We start from the raw sequence: 25643 nt of genomic DNA on the forward strand, positions 1-25643 counted from the left end.
GTACTTTTGGTGACTCTTCCTTTCATATTCCTTTTTCTCTAACTGCAAAATTTAAGAAAACGGTTCAAATATTGTAACAAAATTTTCTCACCAGTTGAAAAACAATATCCAAATTAGTAAAATTCATGGCATCTTCTTTAAAACCAAAATGTTCCAGTGAGCTAAACTGGGAAAGAGAATGCTGGAGAAATCTCTCAACACATGGGTCTTCATTAATGTCAGCTAAGTTTGGTTGAAACCAATTAACTGTGAAATAAAGTGGTATTTGGATGTTACTAAACTTCCCTTTCTCCAAACTCTCTTCTTTTCTACTGTCTACTCCTCTGTGTGTGCTTTGGCAGAGAGGGAAAGTAGACTAGGTATAAGGTGGAAAAATGACCCCAGAGAAGGACCTCAGGGAAGTCAACCCAATGGGCACTGGCCCTGGGTACTATAGGATCCTGGGGCACATGAACCCACCTGAAGAGGCAGCACCTCTCTGCAGGGTCAGGCCCTTAAGTTTAGAGGCTAGAGCTTCCTGTTACAGCAAAAGTAGTTGACCTCAACCTTCTTCATTTATTCAACAAATATTATCAGGCCCTGCAATCCACTCACTATAGGCTGGACAGCTATAAATGCTTTGTTTCTTTTTCATATATGACAGTTTGATAAAAGAAGGTTCCTTCCACTCAAGAATTAATGCTTCCAATATTGAAGGGTGGGCACTGAGGGGCTGGGCCAATGAACTCTGTCAGCTAAAGAAGCCAGTATGAATGAATCCCATAAACACAATAAGTCCCACTGAGAACAGTCTTAGGCTCTATCTGAAGGCCCAGGCCTTAACCTCTTCTCCTAAGGTTCATTGTTACAGGCTTAATTTTTCAATACAATTTTAATATCTTCTCTCCACTCAGCAAACTTCCTCTTGGTGAATCTTTGTCTGTGACCACATACCAGTCCTTCCTGTGGTACTTCAGTTACATACCACGCACCTACTTTGATCACTGTGGTACACAGTCAAGATGGGCAAGACATGCTCAGCAAACCAAGGGAACCCTCTGACACTGGTTCCATTCCTAAGATGGTCCATTCACTTATTTATTAATTTTATTCTTTGTTCTTTCATTAATTCCATACTGAGCATAGTCCATGTGTCCCCTCTCTCAGTCCAGGAACATAATGGAAGCAATTCATTCTTTCAAGCTGACTAACCATGTCATACAGTGGATAAACTATAACCAAAGACCATTTTTTTTAAGTTTTCAGTCAAATTAAGATTGTGATGTCTGTCTGTCAAAGAACTCCTTAACATTGTTGTAAGGGAAAAAATTAAGTCATTCATCCATCAGAACGACAGTGATGTCCTTACAGTGGTGATCCCTGGATGTTCATGAGGGAAATTGAAAAAAGGAATAGGACCTGAGGTTGGATGAGGTTGTTAAGCTGAGGATGGAAAAAATTGGGGGTGTTATTATTTTTCTTGTTCTCGGAGAATCTTAAAATCAGCTTCTATAGGACACACTGTGGAAAGTGTTGTGAGCAGGGGATTCAGAGGACAGGGATTCCTAAGAACAGACCTTCCTTATTATTTTCAAAACAAGCTACCAAAACCCGATGCTGTAAAACACTAGGGTGGACTCCTTGTCTCTTGTAAACCACTAATAAGATAGGTGATACTCTGAAATACAACTAAATTCATTCAGCATCTAATTATTCCAGAAATACTTATTGAGCCCTATGTATACTCCGTGTGGAAATAAGAACTATAGGACATCAGCCCCAGTCTCAAAGTCTACTCTGGAAGAGATTTATGAATGAAAAAGAAAACTAATAAAATAATACAAAAAGGGAAAAATAAATAAATTGCCAAATGATAAATAGTTACCAAGTGAAACCTCAGGAGTGTCTCTGAGTTTCAAATATCACCGTAGGCTGTCAGAATCAGAGTTTTCCTAGCAAGGTAAGACTTGAACACAGGGAGACATGGGGGTGGGGTCACAATTTGGGTGAGGAAGAGTTATTCAAAACCAACCTGGCTATTATTAAGAACACAAGCAATAATAGATGTTGGCGTGGATGTGAGGGAAAAGGCACACTTGTACATTGCCGGTGGAGTTGCAAATTTGTGCAGCCACTCTGAAAAGCAGTATGGAGATTACTGAGAGAACTTGGAGTGGACCCACCTTTTGACCCAGCTATCCCACTCCTCGGTTTATACCCAAAGGACTTAAAATTAGCATACTACAGTGATGTAGCCACATGAATGTTTATAGCAGCTCAATTCATAATAGCTAGCTTGTGGAATCAACCTAGATGCCCTTCAACAGATGGATGGATAAAGAAACTGTGGTATATATACACAGTGGAATATTATTCAGCCACAAAGAAGAATAAAATTATGGCATTTGCAGGTAAATGGATGGAATTGGAGAATATCATGCCAAATGAAATAAGCCAATCCCAAAAAACCAAAGGTCAATGTTTTCCCTGATAAGTGGATACATAATGGGAGTGGGAGTGGGGAGTAAGAGAAGAATGGAGGAATTTTAGATTACATAGAGGAAATGGGGGGGAAAGAGGGTATGAAAGATGGTGGAATGAAACAGACATCATTACCCTATGTACACGTATGATTACATGAATGGTGTGAATGTACATCGTGTACAACCATAGAAATGAAAAGTTGTACCCCATTTCTGTACAAAGAATCAAAATGAAGTCTGTAAAGTAAAAAAAAAAAAATTAAAAAAACAATCCTGGATATGATATGTCTCTCCCTAGTGCCCCAGTCAAACAATTAGCCTTTAGCATTGGATAATTACATAAATGACCAGTGACTTCAGCCTATGGCTACCAACAGGACAGCCCAGGGTAGATGCATATGGTGCTCAGGTTTGATGGAAATCTCTACTAGTTTCCTAGTCACAATCTGAGAGATTCAATATCCAAAGGCAAACAAAGCAGCGATGGAGGCATTGATAGGAAAATTCAGGCAGTTATGTCATTTAATAGGAATTGAGGCATGGGACAATTGCCAGATAGTCAATTAAACAATATGTGTGTTTAAATGATACATCCTGAAACAAAGAATTGCTTTTTGTCACTTAGTCAAAATGCATTTTACTTAAAGGAAAGTATTTTCTGCACCAGTGGCTTCTTTTTCTTTCTTTTCCTATTCCTCAATGGCTTGAACACTTCTGTGACCTTTTAAGAAAGACAATAGAACATAAGGAAAAGGAAGCAGCTATTAGGAGCCAAGAGACCTGAGTTCCTGGCCTGGTTTTGCCATAGATACTCTGAAACTTGAGGCATGTCTCCTTGAGACTAGATTTGCCTTTTCTCCAAGATGATGGCAATACCCTCTACCCTAATTATCTTGAATAAGATTTGTTGGTTATGAAGAAAAGTGACATGTAATGTGTTTCAATGCTTTGGGCACCTATTTTGAATCAGATACTTTCATATTCTTTATGTCTTTTAATGCTGAAGACAATAAATCCAAGTAAGTATTAGTAGTCATATTTATTGATAAGGAAACTATGATTTCGAGTAGTGATTTACCCAAGTCCCCACAAGGATTGTAACCCAGTTCTTTTGACTTTGCACAGTTCTTTTGACTTTCCCCTTTAGTGCCCAAAGGATGCTGCCTTAGCCCATGTCCTGTGTGCCTGCCCTGTTCTCCATCAGTTGGGGGCTTCTTTTACTTTGAGAAAAGACAGAAAGTTGAAAAAGCACAGTGCCTGAGTCGGGATGTCGTCAGTCTGTGTCAAACTCACACAGTCCTCCAAAGCAGTTGAGGCAGAAAGCAGGTGAATGAGGAAATGGACACACAGTGTCCAAGGCCTGGACTGCAAACGCTTTGTAATTTTTACACAATCTGTCAAACATCTCAGCCCAAAGTACTTGTATTGGGATTATTCCCCAGCTCAGGAATACCTGAAGGACTAGTCCTGCCTTCCATCTGCAGGATTAAAAAGGACTTTCTAAGAAACAGCTTCCTCCACGTTGGCTGCCAATCATAACCAGCTGGGGAGCTTTCCAAACCGTCTCTAGAGCCCACCTGTACCCCAAATCAATGAAATCAGAATCTGTCGTGATGGGAATAAATATTTTGATAGCCTCCCAATGCAGCCCCATCAGAGAACGATTGTTCCCACAAAATAAAGGCAGTCTCCCCAAGGCAAATTTGAGCTTGGGCTATTTTAAGATCCAGACTCCAGTAATAGGAAGAAACTAGTCTGGCATCATTTCAAATAGTACCTTTATGTTTGGTTTGTTTCTGTTACACTAACACATGGTAAGTTCCTAGGGTCCACCCTCGCTCTGATTCTAAGCCACCTTAGCAGTCTTTAAAAAAATAAATAAATAAATAACATCTTTCATTAACATGTTATTTAACTCTTAAAACTGGTATTCTGGGTGTCATTTAAGGATCAAATATTGACTTGCAAAGTATTTCTTCATATTTAGTAGAGAGATGTTACTAAACCAGGCCAGTTTTGCCTGTGGCACAGCATGCCAATCACTGAAACAATGAGTTTTGCAAGAGAAATAGTTTATCCAGGAAGTAGCCACAAGAGAACAGGTCTCAAATCTACCTTGCTGAGGATAGGGCTTAGTGATGTTCATAGGACAAAAAAGCAGGGTGGTCTATGGCGTGAGGAAAAGTGATTGGGGGTAAGGAAGAGTGACACAATCAGTGGTCTGTGCACGTGGAATCAGGTTTTGTGGCTTTTTTGGGGGGGAGGGGATACCAGGGATTGAACCCAGGAGCACTAAACCACCGAGACACATCTCCAGCACTTTCCTTTTTTCTTATTAAATTTTTTTGGGGGGATAGGGTGTCACTAAATTACTTAGGACCTTGCTAAGTTTTGGAGGCTGGGTTTGAACTTGCAATTCTCCTGCCTCAGCCTCCTGAGTTGCTGGAATTACAGGAGTGAGCCACCGTGGCGGCTGTGGCTTTTTATAATATGCTCGTTCAGAGAATGTTTACATTAGCATACTCTGAGGTTAGAGTTTTGGCTCTCTGACATCAAAAGGTCACCCTCTGGACACTTGCACAAGCCCAAGGAAAGGGCCGGTGGTTTTAACAAGTTTAAGATACCTCCAAGTTCCTGAAAAACAACTTAGGCAATCATAACCTTCCTGGCCCATACGTCACAGGTGTTATCTATATAGCAAAGCTAATGCGAGTGCTGCTTAGCTACATGACCTCCAAACTTGGTGATAAAAGCAAGTGAAGCTAGAGGGTTTATTCAGGCTTTCCCCCCAGTTTTAGAAATGCATTAGAGGTGATCTGTTAAGTCATTGTGGGAAGGACAATGCAGCACTGATTCTACCAGACAGATAACACTACAGATAAATGCAGTTTTACAAAGTGACATTAGTCTTTCACGCTTTGACCTTTCTTCTGTCTTCTTTCCTTGAGGAGCCCATTAGGAAGGAAAACCACAGTGGGCTGCGGGACAGTGTCTAACCCAAGCCCTCCTCACTTCTGCTGCAGGGGCTTCAGTGGGCATGAGCATCACCAGGGAGCTTATTAAAAATGTCAGTTTCCAGGCCCCAGGCTCAGATTCAGTGTTTGTGGGAGCAGCAGAGAGAAATCCATGTTTAAGAAGCTCTCTAAGTGATTTGGTACAGATGACCCCAGGAAATTCTCCTTCCCTCATGCCCCACTTGGAATGAAGTATGTGTGTCTGTTCTCTCCCTGGGATGCCCTTTTAAGATGCAGATGTGACCTGGCTGGGGGGCTCACTAAGTTTCTCTGCTGTGGGCAGATGTAAGAATAAGGACAGTAAGAGGGTCTCAATATATGTTCATTGAGTGAGTGAAGGAGAGGAGGGTTCTGAGGCCAGGGTAAGTCAGAGGGAAGGCTTCCCAGAGGTGAAGATACTTGACTTTACACAAGACACATGGCCCTGGAGAGTCCTGAGAGGGCTGGACAGGGTCTAGCTGGGATGCCTAGGCCTTTCCCCACAATTTAATTAGAAAAGTTAACACTTGACTCTTTGCAGACAATTTCAGGGGTTATAAAAATATGTAAAGGAAGGACTGAAAAGTTCTTTCTCCCCAATCCCACTCTTCTGTAATAATCACTACTTATAGTTTAGTATATCTCTTTCTAGACCATGTGTGTATGTGTGTGTGTGATATAAAGATGGAATGAGTGTGTGTGCTCTTCTACGTTCGATTTTTTAAAATTTAACAACATATCATGGACATCTTTCCATGTCACTGCATATATATCCTTCTTATTCTTCATTATGTGTTAACCAGGATGAACCCAAGATGTGACCTAGTAATGGCCATATAATTTGCTTCTAGTTTTTCCCTATTTCAAGTAATAATGCAGTTAATATCTTTGAACACGGGTCTTTCGCCAACATGAGTTTCCTATTAGTGGATCCATTAGGATCCATTTGACTCCAAATTGGGTAGCTAAGTAGCCCACTAAAAATACTGTACTAATATATATTCTTTTGACCCATATTACAAACTTACTCACAATTTATATTATAAGCTTTTATAGATTTTTACCTATTCAATAAGTGAGAAAAATCTCTCACTGGAGCAACTTGAATTTCTTAGTTTTCATCTGTTTCTTTGTTTCTGCACTCCTTTCTCCTGTGAACTGTTAATATAATTTAGCCAGAGCCGAAGCTCATCTTTGTTTTCACACATTGTGTTTTCTTATTTTCAAAATGGCACCTGTTGGCACACAGCAAATAATCATGTGCTGAAGAAGGTAAATTCCACAAAGAGGATGAAGGGTGAGGGAGATATTTTCCACTTTATCAAGGTATCAAATCCAGTGACTTATTATTAAAAACCACTGCTTATTATTTAGTATGCAAGATCTTTTTTCCCCTTTTTTATTGATACTTTTTAGTTATACATAACACTAGAATAACATAATTATACAAGCATGAAATATATCTTATTCTAATTCAGACCCTAGTAGCTCTCCTTCCCTTTCCCTCTCCATATCCTGCTCCCTTCCCGCTATTGATCTTTCTGCCATTTACATATATGAATACACCATAACATGCAAGATCTTTAAGACCTGGAGCAACATCTCCCATTCTCCAAAGTTTATTGATGAGAATGAAATAGGATCTGAATCTTAAGTATTTGTTGAACACATTAGTGAATATAAACATATAGACTGATACAGACCTGGACTGTATGCCTGACCCTGCTGAGGCATCCAGAAACAAAGACAAGTGACATCTTCCCTGCTTCCCAATAGTTGAAAGCTGTCTTGGGGATTTGAATGTGTAAAGTAAGAATTATAATGCAGGAAATGATTAAGAGAGGGAAGAGTAGATGTCTCCTATACTTCAGGATCTTAGCTCTAGAGGTAAAAGATACATAAACACAACATTTCAACATACTGGAACAAGAACAGAGATTTGCAGAGGGTACCATGCAAGCATGAATTTTAAGGATGAGGAAGAATGAAGTGGGTGAGGAAATGTGGGGGAAAGTGTTTCAAGCAAAGACATAGTGAAACAGTGTACGTGTAGGAAACCAAACCATATTGGAATTCCCGGGATCTATAGAGTCTGAGGGGTCAGGTGGGCAGAGTGGGAGAGGACAGGGAGCAGTCACGACCCAGCACCTCATGTTGGGGAGCATGGTCCATGCTGAACTACCAAAAGGTTTTGAGCAAGGACCTGGTGTGACCATACATGCACTGTAGAAGTTGTTCTTTGGCCACCAGAGAGGAATGGATTTGAGGGATTAGGTGAGTAGCTGAAAGGGAGAGACAGGTTAGGAAGCTTCTAGGGCCGTTAAGGAATAAGGTGATGCAGCTGTTGTAACAGGGCTAAAGAGTGGAGAGATTTCAGAGAAGGGACTTGGAGGCAAACTGGACTTGGGATGATGGAGGATTTAAAAGTATATGTGGCCATGTATGTATAAAATGTCAAAATACATTCTACTGTCATGTATACTTAAGTATAAATTAAAAATAAATGAAAGCATAAATAAAAGTGTATGTGAGCTTGATTTCTGTTTTTAGTGACTGGATGGATGATGATATTACTGACTGAAAAAGAAAAAACAGAATAACAAGAGGAGTAGGGGGATAAGGTTGTCAGTGCAGTGTTTTAACATGTTGACTGTGAGGAAAATGGGGCACCCTAGGGACATACCCAGTAGATAGTCACATATGCATATGAGGCTCTCAGGAAAGTGATAAACACTAAAGGTTAAAATTGAGAAATAAATGAATGAATTCAGGAGGCACTGGATTTCAAGGCAGAGGACTTCATTGGTCTCCCCCATAACTTACTTGCAGCCAGGCATGACTCCCAGGACATGTCCCTTGGAGGGCCTCTCAAAACTGAGGAATGAATTTTGCAGGTCTGAATGAATTCTGACCTGGATCCTTGAAGCCCTTGTGATCTCTCCCAGGAGCAAGAGAAGTCAGTATTCAGTGCAGCATTTTAGTGTCGAATGAGAATGAGCTGCTTATTGATCGATTGCTAAAGTTCCCTTCCTTAGTTAGAGAACAATCCCCAAGCCTAGTAGTAGTTTGCTTGTGGTGAAAGAAAAATCGGGCTTTTCTGATACAGGCTGCACTGTCAAAACTAAGAGCACCGCTAGGGAAGATGGTCTTCCCATCAACAGGCAGTAAGACAGGAGGGAGGGTCTCTTTTAGCCCTTATCTGTCCTATGTTAGTGTTTTGTTCAGGTACTCTGTCAACTCAGAGTCTGGTTTTAGGGGAAACAACACACAGGATCAGCACTGTGGTACCTCGGAGAGTTACACAGTCCCATCCTGGATCTGCCACTTTCTAGTACAGGAAACTTGGACAAGTTATTTTGCTTTTCTGAATCTTGGTCTCCTGATCTTGTTAAAACTGGGTAAATGAGAAAAATATCTATTCTCCTACCTCTAGGACTGTTGTTTTATAGCATTTTTGGAAATCCCATATAAACATCATTGTTGGAGGGTGCCTGGCAGAGAGCCCATGCTTAGGAAGCCTCAGTAAACAGTTGTTGAATGAACTGTGCCACGAATGACCTTTGCTCATGTATTCAACAAGCGCTCACAGATCTCCTCCTCTGTGCAGGGCACTGTGCTCCCTGCTAGGGCTAGAAAGAGAATAGATGCCAGGAAGGACACCGAAGAACCTTAAGGGCAAATTACTAAATGAAAGATACCAGTTGAAAAGGCGGTAGTCTCTCTGATTCCAACGACAGGGTACTTCAAAAAAAGCAAAACTAAGAAGCGAGGCAGGAGGGAGGATGAATGGGTGGATTCCAGAGGATTTTTAGGGCAGTGCCAATGCTCTGTATGATACTGTAACCATAGGTACAAAGCATTCATTTGTCCAAAATTAGAATATACAACACCAAGAGAGAACCCTAAGGTAAATGGTGGGCTTCAGGTGACTCTGATGTGTCACTGTAGGTTCATCAATTGTAATAAACGTACCACTGTGGTGTGGGGTCACTAGAGGAGGCTGTGCCTGTGGGGGCAGAGGGAGCAAAGGACATAGGAGAACTCTATATTTTCTGCTCAACTTTTCTGTAAACCTAAAACCACTCTTAAAAAAAAAAAAGAAAAGAAAAGAAAAAGAAGAAGTCTCCTCAATAAAGACAGAGGGAGAGAGAGTGGACTATGTACTCCCTCAAGGCACCCAAGGCTTATAGTAGAAGAAAGATATGTAAAAGATTCTCAAATAGTAATCATGGGACGTATCATCACGTGTGCACACAATGTGGGCAAGCTCCTTCATCTTTCATTGTTCTCGTATTTCATCTTTCTTTGTGACAGGTGCATGAAAAGGGTGAGTCCTGTTTGTTGTTTGACAGGACTCCTTAATTTTTATGCACTGGAGAGTAAATGGGCACGCAGTGGTGAGTAGCTCTGACCACCTGCAGCCTCCCAGGAAGGGCAACGGGGTGGTGTGACCAGCTTTCACTGGGTCTGACTCAGTACCTGCAGGAGCACCTGAGAAGGAACAGGAGAGGGGTTGGTGTTGAACGGTGAACTCAACTAAACCACATTGGGGTGGTTGTTTTGCATCCCTGGGTCCTTTCATTTGAAGACTTTCCCCAAGATGCCTATAAGTGAGGCAGAGCTTAGATTGAATTTGACTCTTTGTATCTTAGTGCTGGGAGGCTTTGTTAAGAATGTTAAGTCCAGTGTCCACTGATGCACTTGCCATGTGCTGTGTTAATGGGAGATCAATGATTGATTCTCTCTTCAGTTTGGTTCATCTTGTGATTCCCTGGGATAGGAAAACCTCTCCCCAACAATGGCTAGGTTAAGGTTAAAAAAAAAAATTAAGTTCAATGTAATTGAATTAACCTCAATGTAATTAAAAAAAAATCACTTGGGAGAGATTTCTGCCACCTAGCATGGTGTGGATGTAGCCAATGAGCGAAACCAAGTGTGAGGGACCTTGCAATGAAAAAGTACGTAGACTGCAAAGGTGTCTTAGAATAATGATTACTTTTTGTACCTAGGATTGCATTACAAACTTTTGGCAAAGTGAATTTAACTGGAGATATCAAAAAAATTACAGGGCAAAACAGAAATTCTCTTCTAAATGATTTGCTACGATCTCAACATAGATTCAGTGGAGCAATCATTATTGGTTTATGCTGGAACTTCTTCACTGAATGAAAACTTTTGGGCTGATTTTCTCCAAAGATTTAATGAAATTACAAAGGTGGTATGAAACAGTTACATAGGGAAGAGTGGAAATGTGAGTCCACAAGGTAGACCTCACAGGGATAAAATGGGGCCATTAAAGCCAGGCCTGCAGTTCATCAGTGCAACGTGCTTTATCCTACCCAGGTCCCTCATGCGATGTTCCATCTCTTTTCCCTTCAGTTTTCAAATAACAGGCTGCTGCTCATCTTTCAAATCTGATTTTAAGTGTCTTCTCCTCAGAGAGGCTTCCCAATGAACCTCCCTGCAAAGGAGGTTCCCTCACTGTGATATTTGCCCATCAATTCCTTTAATAGCTTTGATCACAATTTATACTCATACATCTATTTGCTTATGTGTTTGTCCTGTCTCCCACAATGGATCCTAAGACCCCACCCCTAGTATAGGCTGTCCACAGCTGTTTTATTCCTCAAGGTCTAAATGCTTCCAAGAGTATCTGATGTATGGGAGTTGGTCCGTAGATAATACATGTGAAAATGATAATTTGGGAAATTACCATCTCAATGGAAGAGGACTCATTTGTGAGGCAGCTGGTGTATATCCAAGTGCAGTCTCACCTTCTGGTTATGAAAACTTAGGCAATGAGCATCTTTTCTCAAAACTGTGAGCTTTATTTCTGTATTTTCCTAAAAATGCATTGTATCCGCTTGGCTAGAAAAGGGGTGAGAGTTGGGAGCACCCCACATGTGACACTGAGTCAACTGAGCTCTTTGATGGCGGGTCTAGGTCTTATTCATTAATTTATCTCCAGTGTCAACCCCAATGCCTGGCACAAAGCAGTCACCCAAGAAATGTTTGTGAATTTAACCAAATCAAGATATTACTGTCTTCTTCCTAGAAGGAAGAAATTGAAACAATTCAAAGTAATACTCTTTGATTTTCTGCCGCCTAAGTTTTGTGGGGGTAGAAGTAATCTATCTGGCACATCATTTAAAAATTGCACAGTTGGGTGAAGTATATGTCAAAATAGAATCAAGGCTACCTCCCCAGATGTGGATTAAAGAGAACCATGTATTTCAGCACTACAGAAATAAATTTCCTCTGCATCTGCCTCCCCATGATCCCATAATAACACACAGAAATGTTTTATTCTATTTCTTTGAGATCCTAAATTGGAGGGAGATGTATTTATATGGAAATAAATGGGGTAAAAAAGAAATAGACTTAAATACAAAGATGCTCCTAGAATTCTAGGGTAGGACTTTCATGTTGTATCCTGCTCCCTCAGGACAGGCATTAAAAGTAATAGTACAATTGCAGTTAGATCAATTATTTCTCTTTTCAAGAATGCATTTGCATTGTATAATAGCTTATACCTTTCAGGAAGTAATTTTGTATGTAACTCAAAGAGTTCATGCCATGCAGGGAGATAGTTAAATAAGATGAAGGGCATTTCATTCTTTACCTGGGGGGAGAATTTCTTTTTTAAACAATCTGGTAGCTGTTCTTCACCTTCATTTGCAGACTGGGCATTTACTATTTCTATATATTTACTTTACTTCCATTCACCTAGACACATTGCCAATAATATTAATTAGTGCTCACTTATTGAGTCATTAAGTACAAAGATTTGGGAAACCAACAGACCTGGATACAAATCCTAGTTTTATAAGCTTTTAGCTGAGTGGCTAATCTGTCTTAATTAGCTAGTTCATCTCCGAAATAGGATAAGAATAGTCACTGCCTCATTATTAGGTTTACATTGGGGGATTAAGTGAGATGCTACCTATGAAATACTCTGCTCAGTGCCTATCTTATATGCATTTTGGGGAAAATAGGTCTTTTGTTCTTTGTTTATGGATTGGTCCCTGTGTTAGGTGTGCTATGTATATTGATAAATAATATTACTTAAATTTTACAGTAACTTCAGGGAATGTAACTTTTATCTTCAATTTACAGATAAAGACACTGAGGTTCTGAGAGGTTGTATAACCAGATTATAGGGCTAGAAAGTCTTGAATTCAGAATTTCTGCATGTTGGTCTAGTGCTTTTTGCATTATATTACATTATCTCTGTTGAAAAAAATCAGTTAATGGAAATATCATTTTATGATTCTTATTACTTTACTTTTCAGGTATCTATAATTGCCTTAACTCTATACATATAGCCTTTCTCTGAAATTTTGTCAATTTCTGAATACATTTCCCCTTTCATTTCATATCTTTGCTCAAGAACCTGCAAAAACAATACAGTTTTTTAATGAAAATCTGCACCTTTAAAAATAGTTTTAAAAGTGCATCATTGTGTTGTTGGCTCATGTCGACCTTAGACTAGCACTGAGGTCCTTTTTATCATAAACAGCACCTCATACCCAGCTTGATTCTGTGTAGGTTCTAAACAATGTGTACATCAGTCTTCAGTTGCAAACATCAGAAAACCCAACTCAAGATTGTCTGAGCCAAAAAGGGATTTCACCGACCACTAGAACAGAAAATTCTAGGGGTGTCAAGTTCCAGGCACCATGAAATCTGTCACTCAGAGGACACATGAGAACTCGGGGCTTCCTCTCTCCACACCTTGGCCTGTTTTCTCTCGGTAGGCTTTGCTGTCTGTCAGGTTCTGTCTTGCGGTGGCAGGATGCAGTGACAGCTCACAGTCCTGTTCCGGTTTCTCCTAAGTCCAGAAGAAGAGCAAATGACCTCAAACACATTTCTGATGCAAGTCCCAGAATTCGCCAACATGAGCAGCCAGAGAATGGAGAAGGTATAGATCTCCTGGGAAATTTTTGAGACCTTTTTGTTTACTTGTATTTCAGAACTGTGATCTGTTTGGCCATGGGCATCTGCCTATTTTCCTCAAAATGTTATGCATTCTACTCTTACCAGCATTCCTTGTTCCATCCCAGTGTCCCTTGTCTCACTTCTCCCCCGCCCTGGCCCTCTTTACCACCATGCCCTTTTCTTGGTTATTAAGGACCATCTCTGGTTAATTGGCATGCTGGACCTAGTGCCAGAAGAAAAATCAGATGTTAGATCAGAGACATACTAGTCAACAGTCTGCGGGTTTGAAAGAAATGTTACATATATTTATCTTGGGTCTCTTCCAAGACTTTTTGTATGTATTTGTGAAATAGTTATATTTTTATGTGATTTTGCCAGAGCTCCAAAGTAAGGGCTTGGCCATTAAGTAAGGACAATCACCAGAATGATAAATCCTGCCAAAACGGCACGGTGATGCAACAGAACATGACCTCAGATCGCTTTTCTCCTGCCTTCTGACTCCGTGGTTTTCTTTTTCCTAGGGCTGTGTATATTTAATTTTTGTGCCCCATCACTTGGTCCCTGTGTTTCTTTTCTCATTTCTTTCGTGGGTGTCTCTGTGTTTAAGCAGAATTCCAGAATTCTCAAGCCTATCCATTCCTTATAAAGACTAATCATTCACAGATTCCACCAAATTAATAGCAGTTTTTAAATCTCTAGTAGCATCCTAACCTCCTCCAGCCGTATCTTACTCCACATGTACAGCAGAGCATGGTGTTTGATAGTATGGGCTTTAATGATGGGAAAGCTGGGTCAGAGCTCCGGGTCCGTTGTTGGTAATTATCCTCGGACAAGTTAAGTCTCTTTAAGTCTCTGCTTCCTTATTTGTGAAATGGAATTAATAGCACTGCCTCATCCAGTTATTATGGACATGAAGTGAGCTAATAAGGGATTCAGAGCTCCCAGCACATGGAGGAATTTTAGTAAATGTCAACTATTATTTTATTACATAACCCTTTCCTATGGTTTAGAAATTAGAATCTACAAAAAGGTCATACTGTAAAGTTCATTTCACTGATATAAGGGCAGAACCCCCAAAAGAGGAGAAAGCTGTGAATAAGAGTTATGCCAGTTTTTCATTGCTTGATTGATTCCGTTAACAATGATGTGCTGATCATGCACACAATACTAGCACAGTGTCAGTGTATTTACAAGGACATGGAAGGGAAACTTCCATTCTGTAGGTCATGCAAGAGAACCACAAAATTGGATTCCTATTCTCCAGGGGCTTCTGTTCTTGTGGGGAAGAATAGTGCAGGAGCTGAGACTGCTCATTATCAGAAGGTGACAGGCACGCTATGTTTCTTAGAGGGTTCTAGAAAAAGTATGAGCAGTGCCTGGCACACAGTAAACACCCCCAAAATGCAGGTTGAATCAGTGGGGTGAGTGACGGTTGTTGACAAGAATTTTTGATTTCAATCCAGCTCACTTTCAGCCTCCCCCTTTGCTAAACAGCAGTAGGCAGATTGTTGTGGAGACAAAGATCCTGGAAATGTCGGGAACACCTAAAAGCATGTCAGTTTATAAAAGAATAGAAAGAACTAGCTACCAACCCCTGCTTCCTCACAGCTCGACTTATGACCTCATGCCAAAGGGAGCCCTCCAGCACTCAGCTCCCTCCATCTGCACCCACTTCACCCTCTCATAGAGATACACTGTGACCTCTGCTTTTGCAGCTGTCATCAAAATATGCCAGTTCCCTCAACTTAAACTTCAAGTCCTTGGGATTGTCCGAGAGATCCTTTGTAGAGAATGTAAAGGGGAGACAACCTAGTTAAATTCTCATGAAAAATAGTTGCTACCTCTGGGCAGAGTGAATGGGCACAACTAAATGCCATTGGGAGCATAAAAGTTGTGGCTTGAAACTTGTGATAGGCTGTGCTCCTAACTGGGTAGGTAGGGTGGGCATTTCTAGAACAGTGTCCCCATAAGGATCATTATATTGCAGTATATGTCCTTTTGCACACACACACACACACACACACACACACACACACACTTGCTCAGTCTAAATACACTTATTTTATTTTGTTGTTATTTTTATTTGCTCAGATAGAACTAGGAGAACTAAGCCTCATGGACTAGAGATCTCTTTTACATTTCTGGAGTTAATAGTAAGATGAGAACTGATATTAGAGATTTGAAGCAAGAATGTATGGAAAGGGGAATATGAAAATAGAAACTGGTGAGTCTACATTTTTAAAATATTATTTAAGGATTTTGATCATTTTTAAAAATTAACATATAGACAATTCACTTGTTTGGTATGCATTTCTATATGTTTCTACACACATAGAGATCCATGTAACTACCACTGCAAACAGGATACACAACAGTTATAGCACTTAAAAATCTCCTTCCTGCCACCCCTTTGCCATCGAATCCTCCCCTATCCAAATCCTGGCAGCCACTGATCTATATTTTTTTCTTTTCCAGAATATCATCTAAGTGAAGCCATACAATATGCAGACTTGTGAGATTGGCTTCTTTCACTTAGTATTGTACATTCGAGATTTGGCTGTTTTACATCTACTAACACTTCATTCTTTTTTATTGCTAAGTTGTATACCAATGCAGAGATGTATTCTAATTTGTTTATTCACTTACCCATTGAGGGACATTTAGGTGATTTCCAGTTTGGGACAATTATGAACAATACTGCTGTAAACATTTACATATGGGTTTTTGTAGGAACATAAATTTTCATTTCTAGGATAAATACCCAAGAAACCATAAATGGGTCATATGGTTACTATACACTTGACTTCATATAAAATTTCCAAACTGTTGTGCGGAATGACTATACAATTTTGCACTCCTACCAACAATGTAGGAGAGTTAGAATTGCTCTGCATTCTTGCTAACACATCAGATTGTCAGGAGTATATATTTTAGCCATTCTAAAAAGATACAACGTAGTATGTCTCCTTTGCCTTGCATATCTCTATTGAATGATACTGAGCATATTGTAATGTGCTTATTTGCATTGGTAGTCTTCTTTGGAAAAGTGTCTATTTGGACCTTTGTCTTTCCTTTTTTTTTTTTTTTTTTTTTAGATTAGTTTGTTTTCTTATCTTTGAGTTGTAAAAATTCCTTACAGATCCTTCATACAAGTCCTCTGTTTCCTCCTCTTTTCTCCTCTGGAAGAGATTGCATGTCATTGGTGTTATTCTTTCTTAAATATTTGGTACAATTCATTAATGAAGACATCTGAGGCCTAGAGGTTTTTTGTTGCTATTGTTTGAGGGTTTCAATTATGAATTTAATATCTTTAACTGATAAAAGACTATACAAGTTACCTACTTCTTCTTGAGTCAGTTTTGTTAATTTGTGTCTTTCAAGATTTTGCCCATTTCATCTAAGTGGTCTGATTTATGTACAGAGAGTTGTTTCTGGTATTATTATCTTTTTATGTCTATGGAGTTTGTTGCCTGTTTTTTTTTAAATACCTGATATTAGTAACATCTATCTTTTCTCTCTCCTGGTAAAATCTAGCTGGATATTTATCCATTTTATTGCTCTTTTTTCAAAAACCAGCTTCTGGTTTCATTGCTTTCCTCCATTGTTTTACCTTTTTTTCCAATTTAATTAATTTCTGTTTTTACACTTATTATTTTATTCTTTTTATTGCCTTTGTATATGTTTGGATATGCTTTTTCTAGATTCTCAAGGTGGAGCCAGGTTATTGATGTGAGAACTTTTCTTTTACAAAATAAGTGTTTCCTGTATGAATTTCCCTCCAGGAGCTATAGTAGCTGTATTTTACAAAATTTGATGTGTTGTGTGTTCATTTACATTTAATTCAAAATAGTGCCCAATTATCCTTGAGGCTTCCTTGTTGATCAATGAATATCTTAGTGTGTTGTTATTTCCAAACATTTAGAAAGTTTCTTTCTGTTGTTGATCTACTTGATTCCATTATGGTTAGGGAACATAATTTGTATGATTACAGTTTAAATTTAAAAAAATGCATTTTGTGACCCAGAATGTGATCTATTTTGATGAATTTTCCATGTACACTTGAAAATAGTATAAATATTATTGTAGATTGGATGGGATGTTCCATAATTGTTAATTATGTGAAGTTGAGTGATAGTGTTATTTTAGGTCCTCTATGTTTTTGATGATTTTTAGCTTGTGTTGTCAATTACCAAGAGGGTAGACTTGCAATCTTTAACTGTAATTGTGTGTTTGTTTCTTCTTTTAGTTTTATCAGTTTTTGCTTCATATATATTAAAGCTCTGTTATTCTGTACATACATGTTTAAGGTTGTCATATCTTCTTGGTGAGTTGACTTTTTCATTATTATGTAATATTGCTTTTTATCCCTAATAATTTCCTTGTTCTGAAGTCTATTTTGGTTGATATTAACATACCCACTAGTTTTCTTTTGAGTAGGGTTTGCATGGCAAGTTTAACTCTTCTATCCTTTTAATTAAATCTCCACTTTTTAATAGACATACTTAGATCACTTATATTTAGTGTAAGTACTGATATTGGATTCAGGAAGATCATTTTACTATTCATTTTCAGTTTCTTTTCTGGTTTCCCTTTCCCGACTTTTAGAATATTTAAATATTTCTTGCCATTCAACTTTAACTTATCTATTAGCATTTTTCTGTATCTCTTTGTATAATTAAGTAGTTGTTTCTTTAGGGGGTTACAATAGGTATCCCTAACTTTGTTCCTTCCACTGATAGTTAGCAGTTAATCCATTTCAAGTGAAGCACATAAACCTACAACTATATAAATCACTTTATGCTTGATTATTTTTTATTGAATCTAAATATACCAAAAACCCACCAGGTAAGTAATAAATTTTGCTTTTAACAGTCATATGAAAATATGGATATTATATCATTTGCATATTATTCTTTCACTTGGGCTTTGCTAATCTCTATATGGTTCCAATTTTAGTATATGTGCTGTCAAAGATAGAACTTAAAGTGTTTTTTCAATATTTTCCTAATAAAGACATATCTAAATTTTGCATCAAATTTGTGAAATAATCAGTTAAAATAAGAAATACATTTTTTTTCTGTACAGAGTTAGAATTAACTCTAACCAATTATGCTTTGACAGTAAAGGGTACAAAAATAAAGTCTTTTTATCTTGGACTAAAGCATAATATATAATTAAAACTAGAAATATGCACAGAATTAGTTGATAGTCAATACAGCTTTTTTTTTACAAGAGGTTTATAATATCAGTGTTCTCAGTTATCTGCAGAGATATATAAATTGGAGGTATTTTCTAGAAATTGTGATTAAAAGGGAACTGTAGATATTTGGAGAAGATAAAGTGAAAGTTAACTCTGCCAGATTTGAGGTTAAGGAAAGGAAGGTCATGCCACACATTGCTTAGGTCATAGCTGAGAATATGATCTATAAAATTCCTATAAAGCATTTTTCATTTTTAAAAAACTCTCAAAGGCATTTTATGCCTGTAATTTTATTTGCTTCTGCTGCACTGCTATTACAAATGTTGTCCACATGCCAGTGCAGGGGAATGATGAGTGTGCATCACACGGTGAAGGCACAGCCTCCCTCTGCAGCCTTGGTCCTTCCCTGGAGTATGTAGTCATTGGCTCGGAATGCACAGCTCTGAAGGTGACTGTTTATCTAAAGACTTTGGTGATGTAAGCCTGAAATCAAGGAGAAGGGGAGCAATTAAATCTCACCTTGATTAAACTGTAGTATACCCGAGGGTTGCAAGTTGGGTTGGTGACACTTTCTTCAGTAATTTGCAAGTGGAATCCATTGGGAAACTGCCTGCCATAAATGGTGATCTGAACACTTTGTCCACTTCTCTGTCAGATGTCTGACCATTCAGAAAGTTTCAGCCAAAGTGCCTTTTGCTCCATGATGCCTTTCCTCCTCATCATCTCAACCATCATAAATAGTCTATCTACATGCCAACCCATATAGCCTCTCTGTGTTAGCCAGTTCTCCATCATTCTGGCAAAATATCTAAGATAAATCCACTTACCAAAAGGAGAAATTTATTTTGGCTCACACTTTTGGAGGTTTCAGCCCACAGTCTCTGTTCCTTTGGGCCTGTGGCAGCACAGTACGTCCTGGTGGGAGCTTGAGGTAGAGAAGGCTCACAAAAAGAGAAAGAAGAAAGGTAGGACCCCATAATCTCACAGGGCATCCCCCAGTGACCTAACTTTTTTCTCCCACTAGGCCCCACTTCTTAAAGGTTCTACCACTTCCCAACAGCACCAAGATCTAGGGACCAAACCTTTAACACATATGCCTTTGGGGGACATTTCAGATCCAAACAATAGCACCTCCACCTGTCCTATCATGTGGCAGCCTCAGTTTTCCTTTCATGTATTATCCTGAAATGGATTTTAATCTCCATTAAGATCAGGCCCATGTCTTTGTCAGGTGACCTACACATATACACTACGTTGGAGAGAAGCAGTTGATAGAGTATTTGAGATCACAGGCTCAGCTTGTCTGCCTTTGGATTCTGACTTTGCCATTTCCTAGCTGGATAGCTAGGGGCAAGTTACTTAAATACTCCATGCCTCAGTTTCCTCACTTGTCGAATCAGGCTAATAACACTATTTGTAAAGATTAAACAAGTAAAGGCATACAAAGTACTCAGTGTATTTCTCTGACACACAGTTAGTACTATTCCTTTTTTTTCTTATTAGCCAGTTAGTGTTTTTCTCATAAAGCTGTGAAACAGTATGTATTTATAAGTAAGGCAAGACAGAACACAAATGAAATGAACTGAAGAGAAGGCAAAGAAAATAAAGAGAAGTTGACCAGCTTCTGGGTGCAAAGACTTAGCAACTATTTTTAAAAGAAACAAGGGGTAGGAATGTATATTGGTACAATTACTTTAGAAAACCATACCAAAGTGTTTATCAAGAACATTCTCATGTTTTCTGATTCAGCAATCATACTTCTAAGTGTATTTCCAAGAGAAAAGCATCCAGGAATCCAATGAAATGATATTGATAGGTAGAATGCTCACAGCATAAGTATCCATGGTATTCATTAACTGGAAACTATGCAAATATTTATTAAAGGAAGACTGAATAAATAAGTTGCAGCAGTGAAAATGGATGATCTACAACTACACACAGCACAATGGATGAGTCTCACCAAGGTAATAACCAACAAAAGAAGCCAGCACAAAGGTTCCAGGCAAAAATACCCTGTGTTGTGTCCTAGTGGGGAAAGGAAGGAAGGATGAGAAGTAGAGAGGAGAGAAGAACCTCTGGGGTATAGCTAACGTTTTATTTCTTCATCTATGCTGGTTACATGGGTGGGTTCAGATTGTGAAAATTCATTTAAGTGTACACGTATAAATGTTCATTTTCCCAGTATGCATGATACTTCACTAAAAAACAAAAAAGAGTAAGTGTAATAAGAATAGAAAAGATGGGGAAGAGGAGAAAGAAAGAGAGGGAGAGAGGGAGGAAGGGAGGGAGGAAGGAAGGAAAGAAGAAAAGAAAAGAAAAGAAAAGAAAAGAGAAAAGAAAAGGTGAAAGGAGAAGCTAAAAAAAATCCAGAAGTTTGAAAGACGTGAATCCTTGGCTCCCTCTGCCGCTGCGACCGCACCTGACCTGGCTGGCTTGCCCCTCTGCCTTACATGCCACCCCTGCCCTATCGTCTATTTACTCAGCAGGAGGACGACAAATTCCTGTCCCAGAAGTCCTTTTCCTCTCTGCTTCGTTGCCCATTGCGCCTCCCTGCCCTAAGCATTGCTGGTAAAACCGAAGAGCTTTCCGAGTGTGTGATGCAGATGGTGGAGTAACTCGGAGGAGCTAAGCGCCAAATGGAAGAAACAAAACGAGAGACCCTCCCCGCCCCTCCTTTCCTCTTCTGCTAACCTTTCTCCTTCCTCTTCTCCCTCTCTTTGCCTTCATTATCCTCCCCGGGACATCCTCCTGTGGCAGAGCCACCGCCTCCTCGTCCGTGGCTTCCCCCGCGCTGGATCGTGGGGCGGTGCTGGGGCCCAGCTCCCAGGTGGTCCCCCCCACTCGGTCCCCGCCCGGGCAGACCCCGCCCCCGGCCGCGGGCTATTTTGGGCGCGTTGGCTGCCGCTGCGGGATCGCTGACAGTCGCGGATCCTGTGACACCTCCCGGCAGCCCCGCACTTGTTGCTCCCAGGACCTGTTGTCATCCCTTAGCCTGCCTTTCCCCTTAGCCCCCTGCCCCCTCCTGGATTCAGCCCTTCTCATGTGATCACCTGGGACACAGATCTCTAAACACCGACTGCCTCAGCTAGGGAAATAGATGGTTTAAAAAAAAAAAAAATTAAACACCGCCCTGAAGAGAGGCCCCGCTGGGCAGGAGCAGGAGCGCGGAGCTTTGGCCTCGGAGCTGCAGAGGTGGCGCCTCTCCGGCTCGGGACGGTGGCCCCGGGCGCCGACGGCATGACAGACTCGGCGACAGCTAACGGGGACGACAGGCACCCCGAGATAGAGCTCTTTGTGAAGGTAGGTCGCCGTCCGCGCGCTCGCATCACCTGCAGCGCCTCCAGCCCGGCTCACGCGGGCGCGGACTCATGTGCCTGGGCGCAGATCGCGCCAGGACTCCGTATCCTCCCCAAGGAGGGCAGTCCAGGGCCCTTGAGGTCCCTTGGGTGGCCTATCTGTAGGCCAGCGCCTCGCTGCGGGGCTCCAGGGCGGAATGGAGTGAGGGGCAATGTGGCAGGTGACTGTCTTCTTGGAGAGTTGGCCAGCAGTTTGTCAAACCCGCCGCACGACCGGCGGTCATCAGTGCAGGTCCCAAGTCCTACAGGGCGGGCTTTTGACTGGTCTTGAAGGATGTCTCCAGTTGTAGGGACAAGGCAGGAACCTGGCTTCTATAAGAGGGAGGAGGAGGGGAAAGAGAGAGAAGGAAACATTATTGATAGAATATTTGATATAATATTGGTGTTATCTTTGGCAAAGCAAAAATAACATTTCTTAAAATCCTCTTCCTCTCTTTACTCAGAGTCACTAAAATAAAACCGAAGGAAATGAAGATATTTTCTTGCTTTGTGACTTATAGAGCAGAAAATGAACACCCCATTCCCTGAAGTTATTATTACTGTCATAATCAAGATTATGCAGGGTAGTCTCGGGAAACGCCAAGCGTTTGGTGACGGGGAAACCTCGCGGTCATCCAGACAGACTGGGATAAAGGAAGGCAGTGCAAAATTAAATTAAGCCGCCTTGCTCCTTGGGCAGCAGCAGTTAATGTCAAAGCCTGCTGCATTTCATTTGCAACCTATAGGAGGAAGGATGGAAGTCGAGGCAGCGTTTTCCCGTGATCTGGCGTAATGAGAAAGAAACACTTGATCAGTCCTCTGTCGACACTGCAGAAGCCGAGAAACCTGAGGCCGCAGGAGTGTGGCCTCCAGGGCCGGCAGAAAGAGCCGTCTGGACTTGGGGGAGGGGAGTCTCCAAGCTGCCTGAGCGCAGAGACCTTTCACAAAAGGGGATAAACCTTTTTGAATGCAAAGTTCTCTAGAAATATTCGGATAGCTGAGGAGTTCTTGGTGCTGGTGGAGGGGATGGGGCGGTTATTTTCCCAAACGGTTCTCCTTTACAAGCCAGTTAAATAGTTTTTTGTTTGTTTGTTTTGCAGAAAGTTTAAGGTCTACATAAACCTAATAACAATCTTTTGGTCTTTGCTACCTTTGTAATCCAAAAATGAATTTCTATATGACCTGTTGTGATTTATTGCGTGCTTGCAAAGTGATCTGTCTCCATTGTCCCAGCCTATCACAAAAGTTTTCCCTGCTGGGTTTTACATTCTTTATGTTTCCTATTCAAAATTACACCTCTCATTTAGTGACACTTGCCTTCCTCAGCCTAGTCTCTCCCCAGGGTGCCCTCCTTTGATTTCTAGATCCCCTCTATGCAGGATTTCCAGTCTGGCAGGACCAGGTAATGAAAGAGGTCACATCCCCTCCCTGGCTGTTTAGTGTTGAGCGGTAGGGGTGGGAAGGGGGCACCCTGAACCCCAGAGTTCAGGCTTGCAGCCCAGCGGATGAATAGGCAGAGCTTTCACAAAGCGATGAGCCTTGGTACTCTCCTTAAGAAAGCTATTCTAGGACTTACTCAGATTCCCTGGGAGGAGGTAGCTTCAAGGTGTCAAGTTCCTGAGAGATATTTGAAACACAAATTGGTTCTTTAAAGGCATTGGAGCCCTTTGCCCCACTGCTAGGCGTGGAGACCAACTCTACCTGCCCCTTTGGAATTTCATGTTGGCAGCTTTGGAGATTTATATAAAAAGCTCACTTCTTAGATCCGAGTACTCCTCTCAAAGAATTCTAAAACACTTGTGTTGTCATTTTTTTTTTTTTTTTTCTCCCTAAAGGAAAGTAATCTGAGAGAATCAGGCAGACTTTCATGGCCAGTTCCTAGACCAAACTGATGGGGGGAACAAAAAATTAGATAGAAAAGCTGTTTTGATCCCATCCTTTCCACTTCTTTTTTCTTTCTTTTTTTTTATTTGTTTGTTTGTTTGTTTGACTCCTGTTTAGTGTTACCATAAATGGGGACAAGTAGAGACTGGAAATATTGTGAACTAAAGATGCTGTCCAGGCCTTGGACTGTGTCATTTTAGGGAAGCAATATCCTGATTTGCAGAATCAGCCTTTCTCCAAGTTTAAAGTCTCTCAAAGTTGTATGATGCCCATTAAGAAAAAGCCTTTCTTGCGGATGGTGTCAGGTAATGGAGGTGCTTTCTGCAGGTCAGGGCCTGTGGGTTTCTGTGAAGTCTCCCAGGCACAGCAGGCTCCACCCAGAGTCCTGGTGTTGGTCATTTTCAACACTCCCTTAAAGGATCCCCAACTCAGTCTGCCCATTGGGTCCCCCATTCTAAATCAAGGTCTCCCAGTCAGTTTCAAGGACCTGTGATCCTCTCCCCTATCAGTTGATAGTTCTTTATCTGTTACTATTACTGATAATAACATTAATAATAATGATAATAATAACAATGAGCTGCAGCATTTTAGGACTTGTGCAGCAAGTTCTTTTATCTCGTTTGGTCCTCAACATCCTCATTTATGAGGATTGATTCGCTAATGTTGAAAAAGGAAGCAAACTCATAAACCTGACTCACAGGGAGCTTGTGAGACCTGATGTTGTCAGAGCATTTGGTGAGCTGCAGTTTGTCTCCTTGTAACAGTTCAAGGAAACAAGAATGACGAGTAGTCCCATTTTCTAGTTGAACAACACCCGAGCTCAGAGAGGGTGTGTGAAATGCCCAGAGATAGACAGCAAACAGCATTCAGATTCAGTTCTCAAAGGTAGCAGTTCAGAATCTGAACTTCCTGATCCTTTCCAAATGCACGTATGTCACTCCCTGCACCTTATTTTGACAAGTTCAGCTTTCAAGTGTCATCCATGATGATGATGATTTATAATATGCTAATCTGCCCTAATGTGTTTATAAAATTCTGTCAAGGAGACTGTCATGCTCTCCAAATTCCAAGGAACATTCCAACAGGGACTTAAAGGGATAGCTTCCTTACATCTTCAGTTTCTTGATTTATATTGAGGAAGATTAGATCAGATAAGCTCTGGTTCTAATGTGCCATAATACCTGCAGATGGGGCAAAGATTTGGAGACACAGGATCTGAGTTCAAGTCTTATCTCTGCCTCTAATTAGTTCAATGACTCTGAACAAATTATTTAACTTTTATGAGACTTTAGAGCCCCCTCTTAAAACAAGATATGGTTATAAATAAGGTGAGCAGATAACCCATTGTCCAAACTAAGACAGTTTGGAAGTAAAAGAAATGCTGCCAATAATTGGTCTGGGACAACAGGTGTAACCCAGGATTGTTTGGAGTAAATCAGAATGTATGGTCACTCTGGTTAGGAAAATACTGTCACACAGGACTTGTCATAAGGATTCTATGAGAACATATAAGTTTGTAAGTTGAAAATTGCTGTAAGCACCTTGGCTGAAGTCGTGATGTGAGTGTGGTGGCAGATGGAACTCTTTTGGATCTGCAGATTCCTGATTTTCACCAGGGAACAAAGGCCTGACCTCTTCCTTACTCTCAGGGATGGGAAATCAGTGAGATCATATGAAGCTTAGACTTTGATCAGAAAGGGAAGGCAACAGGTTAGAGACTGCATAATGGTAGTGAGGGTGGTTTATTACAAGACAAAACCAGCAAGGAAGTAAAAGCAAAACCAAAAGCAATTTGGGAAGACAAACACAGGATGTGCTGAGTATGTTAGAT

General features: G+C 40.5%; 1 protein-coding gene, 1 long non-coding RNA gene and 1 other non-coding gene across 3 annotated transcripts in view; 1 reads left to right on the plus strand and 2 right to left on the minus strand.

The window, feature by feature from the left end:
* Positions 1-10387: 10387 nt before the first annotated feature.
* On the minus strand, positions 10388-21560 carry LOC124988514 (uncharacterized). The gene is made up of 3 exons (XR_007109437.1): positions 21285-21560; positions 19421-19534; positions 10388-13286 (listed from the first exon to the last, which is right to left on the minus strand). It is a non-coding gene; the product is annotated as an uncharacterized LOC124988514 (long non-coding RNA).
* LOC124989813 (U6 spliceosomal RNA) lies at positions 18272-18373 on the minus strand. The gene has a single exon (XR_007109631.1). It is a non-coding gene; the product is annotated as a U6 spliceosomal RNA (small nuclear RNA).
* The window catches only part of Clic5 (chloride intracellular channel 5), a 99807-nt gene continuing 95437 nt past the window's right edge, over positions 21274-25643 (plus strand). Inside the window, exon 1 of the mRNA XM_047558025.1 lies at positions 21274-21893. Within this exon, the coding sequence (XP_047413981.1) occupies positions 21831-21893 (63 nt within the window). The 5' untranslated portion in view covers positions 21274-21830. The remainder of the gene's footprint in view (positions 21894-25643) is intronic.

Source organism: Sciurus carolinensis, chromosome 7 (genome assembly GCF_902686445.1).
Source record: "Sciurus carolinensis chromosome 7, mSciCar1.2, whole genome shotgun sequence".
NCBI classification, from domain to species: domain Eukaryota; kingdom Metazoa; phylum Chordata; class Mammalia; order Rodentia; family Sciuridae; genus Sciurus; species Sciurus carolinensis.